Source organism: Chenopodium album, chromosome 8 (genome assembly GCF_948465745.1).
Source record: "Chenopodium album chromosome 8, dcCheAlbu1.1, whole genome shotgun sequence".
In the NCBI taxonomy this organism is placed as follows: domain Eukaryota; kingdom Viridiplantae; phylum Streptophyta; class Magnoliopsida; order Caryophyllales; family Amaranthaceae; genus Chenopodium; species Chenopodium album.
In genome coordinates, this window is record NC_137841.1 from 71,487,586 (window position 1) to 71,500,689 (window position 13,104).

General features: G+C 34.6%; 2 protein-coding genes and 1 long non-coding RNA gene across 3 annotated transcripts; 1 reads left to right on the plus strand and 2 right to left on the minus strand.

Annotated features, from left to right (window-relative positions):
* Positions 1 to 327: 327 nt before the first annotated feature.
* Positions 328 to 705, minus strand: LOC145556524 (uncharacterized). The gene is made up of 2 exons (XR_014091885.1): positions 657 to 705; positions 328 to 554 (listed from the first exon to the last, which is right to left on the minus strand). It is a non-coding gene; the product is annotated as an uncharacterized LOC145556524 (long non-coding RNA).
* Positions 706 to 2,375: 1,670 nt separating this feature from the next.
* On the minus strand, positions 2,376 to 3,804 carry LOC145642235 (COBRA-like protein 1). The gene is made up of 4 exons (XM_081693346.1): positions 3,681 to 3,804; positions 3,432 to 3,508; positions 2,849 to 3,308; positions 2,376 to 2,745 (listed from the first exon to the last, which is right to left on the minus strand). The coding sequence occupies exons 1-4, from the start codon at positions 3,745 to 3,747 to the stop codon at positions 2,681 to 2,683; spliced, it is 669 nt and encodes a 222-aa protein (XP_081549472.1). The 5' UTR covers positions 3,748 to 3,804; the 3' UTR covers positions 2,376 to 2,680.
* A 722-nt stretch (positions 3,805 to 4,526) lies between these two features.
* Positions 4,527 to 11,116, plus strand: LOC145556525 (uncharacterized). Its single transcript, XM_081618184.1, has 6 exons — positions 4,527 to 4,936; positions 6,693 to 7,074; positions 7,549 to 7,745; positions 8,069 to 8,210; positions 10,307 to 10,460; positions 10,554 to 11,116. Exons 1-6 carry the CDS (start codon positions 4,878 to 4,880, stop codon positions 10,577 to 10,579), a joined length of 960 nt encoding a protein of 319 aa, XP_081474310.1. The 5' UTR covers positions 4,527 to 4,877; the 3' UTR covers positions 10,580 to 11,116.
* The last annotated feature ends 1,988 nt before the right edge of the window (positions 11,117 to 13,104 follow it).

Consider the following 13,104-nt stretch of genomic DNA (forward strand, 5'->3'; position numbering starts at 1 on the left):
GATCAGTATTTATTTATTTATTTTTATTTTTTTAATGCTATTTTTCTACTATCTTAATGCTTAGCAACTTGGTCGTTAATAATTATACAGGGTCAGCTTATTAGTATATAATGATTTGATTTTTTGTATCATAAGAAATTTGTTAAATAATGCAACATGGTTTGGCTAACATGTGGACAACTGGACATGTGATGTGAATTGTATAGTTAATCTAAAATCTGAAGCTAGTAAGGGCGTGTTTAGCAATAAATTTTGCAATGATCCTTAGTGTTTCGAGTAACTATTTGCTTGAAAAAAGCAAGACATTACATAAGAAAATTGCTCATCTTCTTCAAGAAAACATATAATACCAAGCTGCTTCATTTTCCATGGGAGATTACATAATACTAGTATCAAGGAATAACTAAAGCAAAAAAAATCCAATCAAGATAGCTCTAAATCGCCTTCACCGAGTTGATCTCGAGCGTGGTAAGGCAAGAAGTGGTTATAAAGTGCATTAGCTATCCGGTCTATGAAGTATATAATGAACGTAAAACCAACAAAAGCCCAAGGATCTACAAACAAACAAAAAAAAAAAATACATTAGTAAAATAAAATAGTGTAAAAGTTTATCAAAAAAGTTAGTTCCAAAAGTAGGAGGGAAATTAAGGGAATACCTGTAGGAGAAAATTTTAAGGAATAAATCATAAGAGCAAGGAAAATACAGCAATACTTGAAAATTTTCAACATGGACTCGACTCTATTCGAAGCCATGTTTTGAAAAAAAGTTTGAGCCTTTATTATGTTTATTATGAGATTTAACTGTGTTATACTTGTATAGTTGTATGTATATCTTAATGCTTAGCAACTTGTTTGTATATCTAGAATGACTTGATTTTCTGTATCTTGAGAAACTTTTTTATATTGTGCAATAGGGTTTGACTACCATGTGGATGTGACTTGCGTTGTCACTCCAAAGTCTGAAGTCAAACAACGTGGGTGTTTTTGAATTGCGGAAAGTGTTATCCTATTTACACTCGGATTTAATTATTTATTGAACATGTCTCGATCTAAGAGCTTGTTTGGTAATAGCTTTTATAAACTTGCAATGGTTTTTGCTTTTTAGCTAGTATTTTGAATGATCCAAATAGTTAGTAAGGTTTGTGTTTAACAATTATTTTTGTTGTGATCGATAGTGTTTTGACTAACTAATTTTGCAAAAGTGTTACATAAGCAAATTGCTCACCCTCTCCAAGTAGACAATATAGCAAGGTGGTTTATTTCCCATTTATGAGATATTACATTACATAAATTAAGAAAAAACTACAGATTAAAAAATAAAATTAAATAAACCCGAGTCAACATTTATGGACTCAGATGATGCATACATAGTATTTGAGCGGATGATTAAGCGGCTAAATCGCGATCGCGGCCTTCACCAGGTTGGTCTGGGGCATGACTAGGCGAGAAGAAGTCATCAACTGCACAGTCGATCCTTTCTATCAAGTATAGAATGAACGTACAACCAACAAATGCCAAAGGATCTGAAAAAAAAAAAAAAAAAAAAAAGGATTTAGCAGAAAAAAATCTAGAATTTTATCAGCAAAATTAATTCCAAATTTAGGAGGGAAGAAGAATGAGGCTGACCTGTAGGAGAAAATAATAAGGAATTGAAAAACAGAACAATGAAAATGGTAAGATACTTCAAAATTTTAAAAATGTGGATGACTTTGATTAATGCCATGTTTTGTAAAAAGTTTGAGCTTTTAATTTAACCTCGTTTCGGGCTGTATAGAAATCAAACTGAGATGAGATTTATATGTTGTGTTATAGTTGTATATCTTTAGGCTTAGCAACTTGGTTGTAAATAATTAGTCAAGGTCAGCTGAGTATTGTTAAATTAATAATTTGAATGATATGATTTTTTTGTATCTTGAGAAATATTGTTGTGTAATGCAACAAGGTTTAGTTTATTATGTGGATATGTGTGATGTACCGATGTGAATTATGTATGTTATTACTCAATAGTTTGAAGTCAAACTACGTCGGTGATGTTTCTGAATTTCGGAAAGAGTTATGCTATTTACTTTGTATGTTTAGCTATTATTTTAGAACAGTTCATCATCTAAGGACTTGTTCGGCAATAATAATTAAGCTTTTGTAAATTTGCAATGGTTTTTAGCTAGATGTAACTAATGATAATTTAGTTAATATTACTCGATCGGTTAAGTATTAGTGTCCATGGGAAGCATGGAGGGAGAAGTCAAGCTCTCTTCAATGATGGCTACAACGATAACAAAGCTCAGAGAGGATATCTTGAATACTGAGTAACAGACAACTTTAGCCAATTAAGACTAGACTACGCCTTTTCAAAAAAAAAGTATGGAACATTAAAATTAAAAGCCATAACATCCAAATGTGAACTTTAATTTATAAGATAAAAGGATAAGGAGCATCACTCCATCACAATTACAAGCTTATTATTACTTCGTTAGCTTATAGCCTTATATTAGCATTAAGATACACAACATCTGGCACGAATAACATCTTTGATTACATTTTTCAAAACAGAAAATAAAATAAACTATGTGAATTCAGTGGCAATCTGATATGATTAGGGAGTGTATTAATGTAATCCGATCCATCCACGAGGCGAAAGCTGAGGCCAGGGAGCAGGGCTAGTTGCCGTGCTTGATCTTCCCTAAAACCTGACTTGTGCAGGAGATTTCCGGGCACCAGAATATACGCATGTAACATTCCAAGTCACTGTAAAGTGTTCACAGAAAGATGTAAATAATAATAAACTATAGAATGATTTGTGCATAACACAAAAATGTCCAGTTTTTACTTGGGTGAAAATAGGCCTTACTTATAGCTTGAGTAACTCTCCTCTTATCCGCTGTAAAAAATCGAGTAGGCTTAACTATCTTAGCAGGTCCACAGCTATAACCATCTCCGGGTGCCTTGAATGTGAAATTTTTGGGCAATTTGACAGTTTGAATGGTAGTGCCTTCTTGTCCCACCGCGATTTGAAAAGCACTCTTGGAACGAGCTTGATCATGTCCGGACCATGGAGCGAGCACTCCTCCTCGACAACAATCTTCGATTTGTTGGTTGTAGGGAGTTCCAGGCATCAAGTCTACTATAGTGGGGTTCTTTATACAACTATGTGGGATGCTTCCTTTAAAATGTGAGCAATCACCTTGGTATGTTGCTTGAGCTCCTGTCATAGCCCATATTACCTCCTGTCCTGCCCACGTCCACCCCAATTCCCATCCTGGTGCTCGAATGCTACGATTCCTTTGAAAGTTGTAGATTGTAACTACACCCTATAGTAGGCCACGCCGTACATTTACAGATTAAAGGGTTTGATTTTGAATGCACCCATCAATATCAGTCAATGGTATGATACGATACGAGTAACAGATAAGCATTTGTTAAGAATTACTTACAACATAGCCATCAGGAGTCCAGCTTAAAACATCCCACTTAATTGTTATATTTCCATTTGAACCATTATTAGCCGCTTCTAAAAATAACCAAGCAGTGTTTTGATACAAGATATAAAATTACTTCAAATTTTCACATTAGACAATACAATTCATAAAAATAAATGTTAAGTTGATTATAGCAGAAACAAAACAAGTATTCCGAATAAAGGAGCTAATAATGCTAATGTAAGTATAAGTGAGCGAGCTAACCTGTAGTAATGAAGTTTAAGAGATAGAGGAAGAACACAAGAGAACTCAAAAACCTGAACATGGGCATGATCTGAATTTGATAGATAATTATTTTTGTGTCACCTTGAATTGAGTGTTAGTTATTCCAAAAAAAAAAAAAAACGGAGTAATACAAAGTGGAGTACTGTATTATTATTTTCCAAGTTTGAAGTCAACGATCGACCAGCCAATATGTGCTGATTATTCTCCTTTGAAGGCAACTATTTCAAAGTTTGAAGTCAACCAACCAGCTATTGAGCTTAATGTCTTTGACCAATTTCATATATCAACAGTATATATTAGTAATATTACTCTAGTTTTATGTATCTATGATGAAAATAAATACGGAGTAGTGGTTTTGGAACTAGATAAAATCAGTTTTATTTTTCATTATTATTTTTTTTTTTAATAACCATCTCACTTTTTTTTCAAGTGTTGAAGGAAAATGACTAAAATCGGACATATAAATCCTAAATAACAAAAAAGTTAGGCATATATACAGCTAAATTAATTTTACTGGAATCACTACTAAGGCAACCGGGTACAAGACATATGCTAAATAGTCCTATACAATTAAAAGCACGCGTAAAAACTTTTCTATTAAGGTTTTTTTTTTCATTTAAAAATATTTTACACAGAAATATAATCAAGTAATGAGACTAATAACCCAATAAAAAACTCAAAAATGCATCTAAGCATCTAACCATGCACCCCCAAGTCCCCAACAAACGTCAGCAAGCACGACACGAAATTAGTAGGTTGAGACTAAGCCTGGACGAGCAGACGGCTAGACCACCATGCACCATTGGCTCGTGGGGAGGCATGGTGATGCCAGCCTAGTTTTAGAAATGAGGACGTTTTTCTGACGTGCTAAACCACGTTTTCCCTCAATTTAGTAATCCCAATAATTTCCTCGTGAACAAACAAAGAACTCTTCTTTAAAAAATAAGAGAAAATAAAAAAGAGCAAAGAATACAACAACTTCTCTTCTTCTTTCATTTCTTTGAATTTTGATTTGATGGGAAGTTTTCACTTTACTTCATCAAATCAAAATCATTCATTAGTTCAGATTCCCAATTTTAATTGAGATTTTGACCAATTTTCCCCCTTTTCAGCTTATCTTCTGATTTTAGGGTTCTTTGATTTTTTTGTTCTTTAATTTAATTTTTCTCTATTCAAATGGGGTCGTCTGGTCCTCGAACTCCGGCATTCGGACAAACAGAGATTAATTGGGATAAGTAAGTGTTTCATTTATCATTTCCTTGATTATGTCAAATTTCCTCAATTAATGTTCATAAATTTGAGATTTCTTGAGCTTTTAATTTGCAATTTTAATGTTGCTGGATAATTTATAACCTAAATTTCTTATATTAGTTTCACTTAGTTAATTTAAGTATTTGGAGTAGAATTTTGCTGAAATTGAAGATTTGATGACAAACCTTTGTTTATTTGGTGAATCTTAGATATTTTAGTTCTTTAATTTTTCATGGATATGTAATTATAGTGTTAAACATTTAAGTTATTTGGTATTTTATATTTTAATCTGGCAAAATTTAGGCAAAATTCTTGATGATAGATGCTGTTTTATTGTAAACCATGGAAATTAATGTGTAATGCAGCATTGCCCCTCTCTGAGGCGAGAAATTGAGAACTTTTTATTGTTTTAGAGTTTCGGATGAGTTTTTTCAAAGAATTAATCTACTATATGAACTGATATATCTGTTTTTCTTGTTTACTTGATAAGCTAAATTTGTACTTCATATTAGTTTACAAAAACAATTAATCATACAAGACATCATTATCTTAGGATGGATGAGAAAAGAAATAGAGATGGTAGCTGAAATGGGATAGAATAGTGTATGTTAGTTTGGTAATTCTGAAGTTGATTGTGCAACTATCCAAAGAGTTTTGGCTGCTACTTTGTTGGATTTACCAAGTTTTTTTTTTTTTTAAATGGGTCCTCTTGGTGACAGTTGATGATTATGATTCACTGTCTCTGTTCCGACCTTTGGCAATGGAGGGTTGTACTTTTGAAAGCTTGATATTCAGTCCATAAGTACTTCGTATGTAGTAATGCTTTCATTGCTAAAATAAGATTAATGTTTAAAGCGTAAAATTTCTGGTAATTTTGTAACTGTTATAATGATTGGGAGGCTTTATTAGGCTTAGAGTTGGTATTTAATTTGTGCTATGTGGACACATTCCCCAAAGTGGGAGCGCTTCTTGAATTTGATGTACTCTCTTTGTTTAAATATGGTTTTAACAAGTTACAAACTTACAATGGTGCGTCACTCCACTCCCTTAAAAATCTGTTGTCGTGAGGGTGTTCATTGGAATATTGGGATTTGATACGCAGTACAAGTTTATCAGCATGGAACTTGACTTTACTGGGAAAGTCATAGTCACTCATATGGTGTAATCCTATAAACAAGTATGTAAGAGTGCTAGAATAGTGCTCTTGTACAACCTCTTATGATGTCTGCAATATCGGCCAATAGGTTTCAAAGGATATTCTAGTTCAATACTTGTGTCATAATTTCACGTTTCTATATTTTCACTTTTTCAGACTTTATTCTTCATTTATGCTGCCTCAACTAAAGAAACAGTACCTCTGGCCTTTACTAGTGTTGTACATAATAGGGTGCCTTCTTCATTAATACATATCATGTTGCCTGACCTTTTCCTGAATGTTTTTAACAAGCCGCATTTTGACAACGATTAGAAAACCTACAACTTTATTGAAGCCTCTTATACAAAAGATCTTCACCCTTGTTTTTTATTCTTTTTTATATAAATATTGAGTATTTTTTGGTCTGATCACATTAAGTCACTGTGAAATATTCTTATGTCTTTCTAAGATATTTATTGCATTGATTTGATTGTATTGGAATGTATCTATCCTTTTGGACAATAATTACAGTAGCTTTCTTCTTAACCCTGTTAAATGTCTAACCAGTTTTATTTTAAAATTTTGCTTTTTATAATTTTTTGCAGACTTGACAAGACAAAATTCTATGTTGTTGGAGCTGGGCTTTTTACGGGAATTACAGTAGCACTTTATCCAGTTTCTGTTGTTAAGACTAGGCTACAGGTTGCTTCCAAGGATATTACTGAGAAAAGTGCATTTTCAGTTGCCAAAGGCATATTGAAAGCTGATGGTGTACCTGGTTTGTATAGAGGTTTTGGTACTGTCATCACTGGTGCAGTTCCGGCCCGGATTATATTTCTTACTGCTCTAGAGACTACTAAAGTGGCGGCATTTCGGATGGTTGAACCACTTAAATTGTCTGAACCGTCACAGGCAGCCATAGCAAATGGTATTGCTGGCATGGTTGGTTCACTTTCAGCACAGGCTGTGTTTGTTCCAGTCGACGTGGTATGTATCTGTTTCGAGTAGTTGAAACTAAGCTTGAATATAAATTTGGGTTTGTTCTATTATAGTATCATTGTAATTGAACAAGTACCTATAATTAGGTCAATTCTGTGATGTCTCTGACAACAAGTTTGTGTGTTTTGACTGTGGCATGTCTACTTTGTGAGTATCTACTTTTGTAACAAACATTATGGAGTCAAAGTCACTTAGAATCCAAATTACTTGTGTGATCTTTTGCTTTCATGAATATGCTCTTCTTTGTTGTCCTGTCAGTTCTCAATTATTTAGAAAGGCTATGCTTATGTGCTTTTCATAGAAAGTTGCGATTATTTATTAACTTCTCGAGGCCAAACTTCTGTTGCTTTTTTCATTTGATAAACACTTTTATTGAAAGAAACTTAACTGTTAACTTTTACCTGATTCACATTGACTATACACCTTGACCCTTTGTTTTTTCTTCCTACCTTTGAAAATTAGGTTAGCCAGAAGTTGATGGTACAAGGATATTCGGGTTATGCAACATATAATGGGGGCCTTGATGTTGTTCGCAAGGTTGTTAAATCAGATGGTGTTAGGGGACTGTATAGGGGGTTTGGTCTATCAGTGATGACATATGCCCCTTCCAGTGCTGTATGGTGGGCCAGTTACGGCTCTAGTCAACGTTTATTTTGGAGGTAAGGTATAAATCTCTATAGAGTTTAATTCTGAATTAAGGCCTAGTGATAATTTGTGTTTTATTGAGACTAAGTTGCTGTATCAATATAGTGAAAGTGTAAAACTTTGCTATATGTTAGAAGTCTTAGTACTGAGGTCTGAGGAGTTACTTAGCTTAATTTGTGCTGTTCAGAAGTGGTCATTATGAAGATGTGTTCTTAAGGAATTAAGAGTGTCAGTATTTTATGTGTCATATTTTATACCGATCATAAAACATTATAGTTCTGTCTTCTTCTTCTTTTTTTATTTTTTTTTGGGGTTTAAATGCTTTGTATATGTTCAGCCTTCTAGGAGATGGAACTGAGCAGCAAGAGGTTCCTAGTCTAGGGAAAATTGTGTCTATTCAAGCTGCTGGGGGTGTTGTAGCTGGTGCCACGGCATCTTGCATCACAACTCCGCTAGACACCATTAAGACTCGTTTACAGGTAAAAGAAAATTCTGCTTTATATCTCAGTGCTGTTATGTTTATTTTAGTAGATGTGTTTGCTGCTTGTGTGCATATCTCTATTGTAGGTAATTCATGCTTATTATAAATTTGGAAATTTTGCGAATAACTACCATTTAAATAACCACTTTTGAGAACAACTACCATTTAAAATTTTCTTTGAAAAAACTACCACAAAAACACAAAGTTTGAGTAGCACTACCACATTTATTGTTTGTGGCAAGAATCTCCGTTTTTGGGGCATATTTTATAAAATTTCCCTCAAAAAACCCAAATTAAATGATAATATTGCACTACATTAACTCTTAATTGGATTATACACTTCAATTGCCCCAAATCCTCCAATTTCGTAAAGCCCTTAATTCAATATTTTGACCATAAACCCTAAATTTAAGATTTAATTGAGAAATTAAATAAATTATAATGCAAAATTAAAGATAATTGACCTATAATTGTGTTTTTACTATCGAAATCTTTTGTTTTCTATACCACAATTGATTGAAATCTTATAAATTAGGCTTTCTCAACCGGAAATTCTTTCCGGAAAATAAAAGTGGTAGTGCTACTCAAAGTTTTTGTGACTTTGTGGTAGTTTTTTAAAAGAAAATTTTAAATGGTAGTTGTTCTCAAAAGTGGTCATTTAAAAGGTAGTTGTTGGCAAAATTTCCTATAAATTTTGATATAAAAATTAAGGGGATGGTATTGAAATTAGCTTAATGTCATGTGAATATCCAAAGTATTGGATTTCTATTAGCAATCTTTGCTTTCTTCATTTTTTCAGTTATTCTCTTTGTACTGAAAAGTTTTTTTATTGTTTAATATGAACCAACAGTGTAAGAACTAAATTCGGACAAAGACAATATCTCCAACAAATATGCTGATAGGAGTGTGTTAATTAATTAAGAAATTTTTTATTTTATTGGAGTTGCATTCATGGAAGTGATGGAACATTGTGGAGGAAGTCCCTTGTATGGTGAACATGGGACGAAAACCTCTTGTCCACCCTTTGAAAGATATGGTGAGTGGACCCTTTGGTTTCTTCAATCTTGGTAGTCTTCTGGGGCAATATATTTATGGTGCTAGTATATCACTAATGCCTGTGAGGTATCTCTACTCAATTGAAAAATGAGCAAGTTAATCTTAGCCTATTGAATTCTGAATGAAGCCTCCTATTGGTGACTTTTAAATACTTTGACTTTCGAGAACTAAGATTATGTTGATCCCTTGCAAAAGTGATTTTGTTTTGATTGCTATTATCCACTCTTGGGAAAGCTTCCTAGATCATGCTTACTAGTCAACTAGAAATTTTAGTTCTTCTTAGACAATGTAGAAGTAGAAGGATATATCATCCGTGGCTTGTAAAATAGGAGATAATATCCATAATCATGATTGATTGTTTAGCAAATGATGTAATTAATGTAGGAGATCTTGTCTAAATATGGGTGAAACTTTTGGTAGAAAATGGAGGAAAGTCTCCCTTTACATTTTAGGTTCATTGAGTAGTAATCCCTCAAAAGGGGAGGGGACTTATGCCACTTGTATGCCTTTAAGCAGTGACCACTGTTAATGCTTGACTGCTTGTGCCTCCACTTAGGTCAGCTTGCTGCTGCATCACCCCTTAAGTTTGCTTATTTTGCATTGCTCCATATTACTTTGCTTGGAGTTGTGGTTCAGTCTATGACTATAAGTTCATGGGCATGGTCACTTTGGTGCTAAGTGGTTATTGATAGGAACTTGCCTTGCCAATCCAGTCTCGTACCATGGTTGACCTTGGTGTATCGGTATGTGATGCCTTGTGAATTGTGCTTGGCTTGTTGGGTGATTGGGCAAGGCATGTTCCTTGCTTACAAAAGTGTCTATTCATTGAGTTCTCTAGGAGCAGATCAAAATAGTTCCAACATAGCTGTTAGAAAATTATTAGGAAAGGGAGAAATAGGAGACTAGGAGGATGCTTTACTGGTAAGTGGATCGTAATCCACCCATCTAGTCTCGGTTTGCTTCCATATATTACCCAGGAATCTTTTTGGATATTTATATGTTGCAATTCTGATCGTTTGAAAATTTGTCACATTGCAGGTAATGGGGCTAGATAAGAGACAGAACGCTGTTCAAGTTGTAAAGAAATTGATTGCAGATGATGGTTGGAAAGGTCTTTATAGAGGTCTAGGTCCAAGATTTTTCAGCATGTCCGCTTGGGGAACCTCCATGATACTGGCTTATGAATATCTGAGTATGGATTCTTCTCTTTCAGCAGTTCCTTCTTTGTTGTCACAATTTTGATTTGTCCAATAGAATTGAACACCATTCCTGTAATTGTGTGCAGAGCGGTTGTGTGCAAAGGAGGACTAGATTCACTTGACAACACATTTGCTGACCATTTCATTGCTGTGAAAGATTCAGCTTACTCAAAGTGGCTATAAGATTTTATTCGCCCTTGGCTTTTTTAATTGCCCATTCTTTTATCAACTACCCTCAACATTTACAAGAAACTTTTTACAACTTGGTTTCATGACTTCAGTATCCAGCCTTTGATAATCGTGCAATGAAGATTGGTTACACCTACTGAATTAGCAAGTTGTATTTAGCTGAACGTTCCTGTTACTCATAACCCGTGAGAATGTCCGTTATCAGGCATGGTTTTTCAATACCAGTGACGTGTTTTTTGTATGCATAGATTAGAAAGTTGCAGGAAGGAGTCATTATTTTCTGTATATCTTAATGACCACAAATCATAGAAGTCATGAGCTTACACCCACAAGGGTGATAGCGAAAAATTCTTTAAACTTCAGTCAAAGTAGCTGTTACAAGGAAGATGTAGCTTTTCTGTGATATTCATTCCTTTTTTCAGAATGCTTACAGATAATAATGTGAAATTCTTTTAGCTCACTTTGTTCTTTTTCTTTTTGGACTGTGTCTGTGCAAGATTGTAAATCAGCTACAGATACTAGTCTAAGCACTTTGGATGAGGGCCAGCATAATCGAATTTGTGCTTAGCATTGATTTTTTTTTTTCCTGCCCGAATGCCATGGATCTATACCCCTTTATCATGATTGAAATCACTACTTGTATGAGTTGTATCCCCGAATGTATTAAGCCATGGATTAGCAGCAGGTTTTACCACGTTTGACTTTTGGTTATGAAATTGTTGAGTGGTGAATAGAGCTGTCAATTCGGGTAAACGGGTCGGGTTTGGGTTGGATAAGAGTAGTTCGGGTCAACTCGGGTTGGGTCAATTCAGATTAATTCCATAACCTATACAGGTCGGGTTTGGGTCGAGTCATGCTTGAGTCGGGTCACGTCGGGTCAAACTTCTTATCGGGTTTAGGTCGGGTTATATTCGGGTCAGGTGAACAATAGATTGGGTTTAATTCGGGTTAAAACGGGTTAGGGTAATTCTCAGGTTCGAGTCGGGTTCGATTCAAGTCAATAATTTGCGGGTTAGAATCAAGTCGGGTTATTCTCAGGTTTAAGTCGAGTTCGGTTCAAGTCAATAATTTGCGGATTATAATCAGGTCGAGTCATTTTCAAGTCGGGTCATTCTCGGGTTCAAGTCGGGTTCGGTTCAAGTCAACAATTTGCGAGTTATAATCAGGTTGGTTCATTTCCAAGTCGGGTCATTCTCGGATTCAAGTCGGGTTATGTCAAGTCAATAATTTGCAGGTTACAATCAGGTCGGGTCATTTCCAAGTCATATCATATTCGGGTTCAACTAACTATAAATGTATAATTATCATTTTTATCAAGCTAATTATTTCCTTTGACTATACTATATATGGCAATATACTAATGAAACTATAGTCTATAATTTAGGAAGATAATTATCTCCTTTGACCATACAAAAAATATATACTATATTTAACTCTTAAATTTGAGGATGATGCTCCTTTCTTTTGCTGGCCTAGACGATTTAGTCTCCCAAGACAAAATGGTTTGATCAACTATAATAAGGTGGTCTAAATTGCATTTAAGGTGATTTGAAATCGGGTCATGAACAATTTGGGCTGAATTTAGGTCGGGTCAATAACAAATCGTGTTAATTTCGAGTCGGGTTAGTAACAAATCGGGTTGAATTTTTTGGGTTGGGTAAGTAATAGGTATGGTAAAATTTGGGTCGGGTCAATAACAAGTCGGGTTGATTTCAGGTCGGGTTTGTAACAGATTGGATTTAATTCGGGTCGGGTTAAATTCAGGTCAAGTTAGTAACAAGTCGAGTTAAATTCGGGTTTTGACGGGTTAAAGCGGGTTTGGATCCATTTCGGTTCAAGTCGGGTTCGGTGCAAGTTAATTAAATTGGTTGTTGTAAACCGGTAAATCGGTGCAAGTTGTAAACCGGTAAATTGGCCGTTTAAAAGCAAATTGAATGGTTCCACACACCCAATTGGGCTCCCGGATGGTATTAGGGACCATGGTAAAAATTTCGGCAATTTTTATTTGCGGGCGAAAAAAGTCAAAATTCCAAAATTGAAGGCTAATATCCACGCTTTTTGAGAATTTTTGGAGGTTTCGGGGCCCGGTGTCGAAAAGTCTTGAAATTATATGGGATACATCTCGGGGTCATTTAATGCCGTTTAGAACTTGTATGATCATTATTTGTTGTTATAAATGTTTGTGGTAGGCTTGAATTAATGAAATCGGTGCAAGATGTAAACCTGTAAATTGGTCGTTTAAAGACAAATTGGATGGTTCCACCCACCCAATTGGACTCTCGGAGGGTATTAAGGATTAAGGTAAACATTTCAGCAATTTTTATTTAAAGGAGAAAAAAAAGTCAAAAAATTCTTAAATTGAATATTAATATCCACGCTTTTTGAGAAATTTCTAAGGTTTTAGGGCCAGGTGTCGAATAGAAATGAGATATTATTAGATACATATAG

What these genes read in the sequence shown, in the direction of transcription:
- LOC145642235 (XM_081693346.1), bottom strand. Translation starts at nt 3,747, where the DNA reads ATGCCCATGTTCAGGTTTTTGAGTTCTCTTGTGTTCTTCCTCTATCTC. An exon ending in GGACTCCTGATGGCTATGTT is followed by an intron (nt 3,309 to 3,431) that starts GTAAGTAATTCT and finishes GGCCTACTATAG; the next exon opens with GGTGTAGTTACAATCTACAA. An exon ending in GAGAGTTACTCAAGCTATAA is followed by an intron (nt 2,746 to 2,848) that starts GTAAGGCCTATT and finishes AACACTTTACAG; the next exon opens with TGACTTGGAATGTTACATGC.
- LOC145556525 (XM_081618184.1), top strand. Translation starts at nt 4,878, where the DNA reads ATGGGGTCGTCTGGTCCTCGAACTCCGGCATTCGGACAAACAGAGATT. An exon ending in ACAGAGATTAATTGGGATAA is followed by an intron (nt 4,937 to 6,692) that starts GTAAGTGTTTCA and finishes AATTTTTTGCAG; the next exon opens with ACTTGACAAGACAAAATTCT. An exon ending in CCATTAAGACTCGTTTACAG is followed by an intron (nt 8,211 to 10,306) that starts GTAAAAGAAAAT and finishes GTCACATTGCAG; the next exon opens with GTAATGGGGCTAGATAAGAG.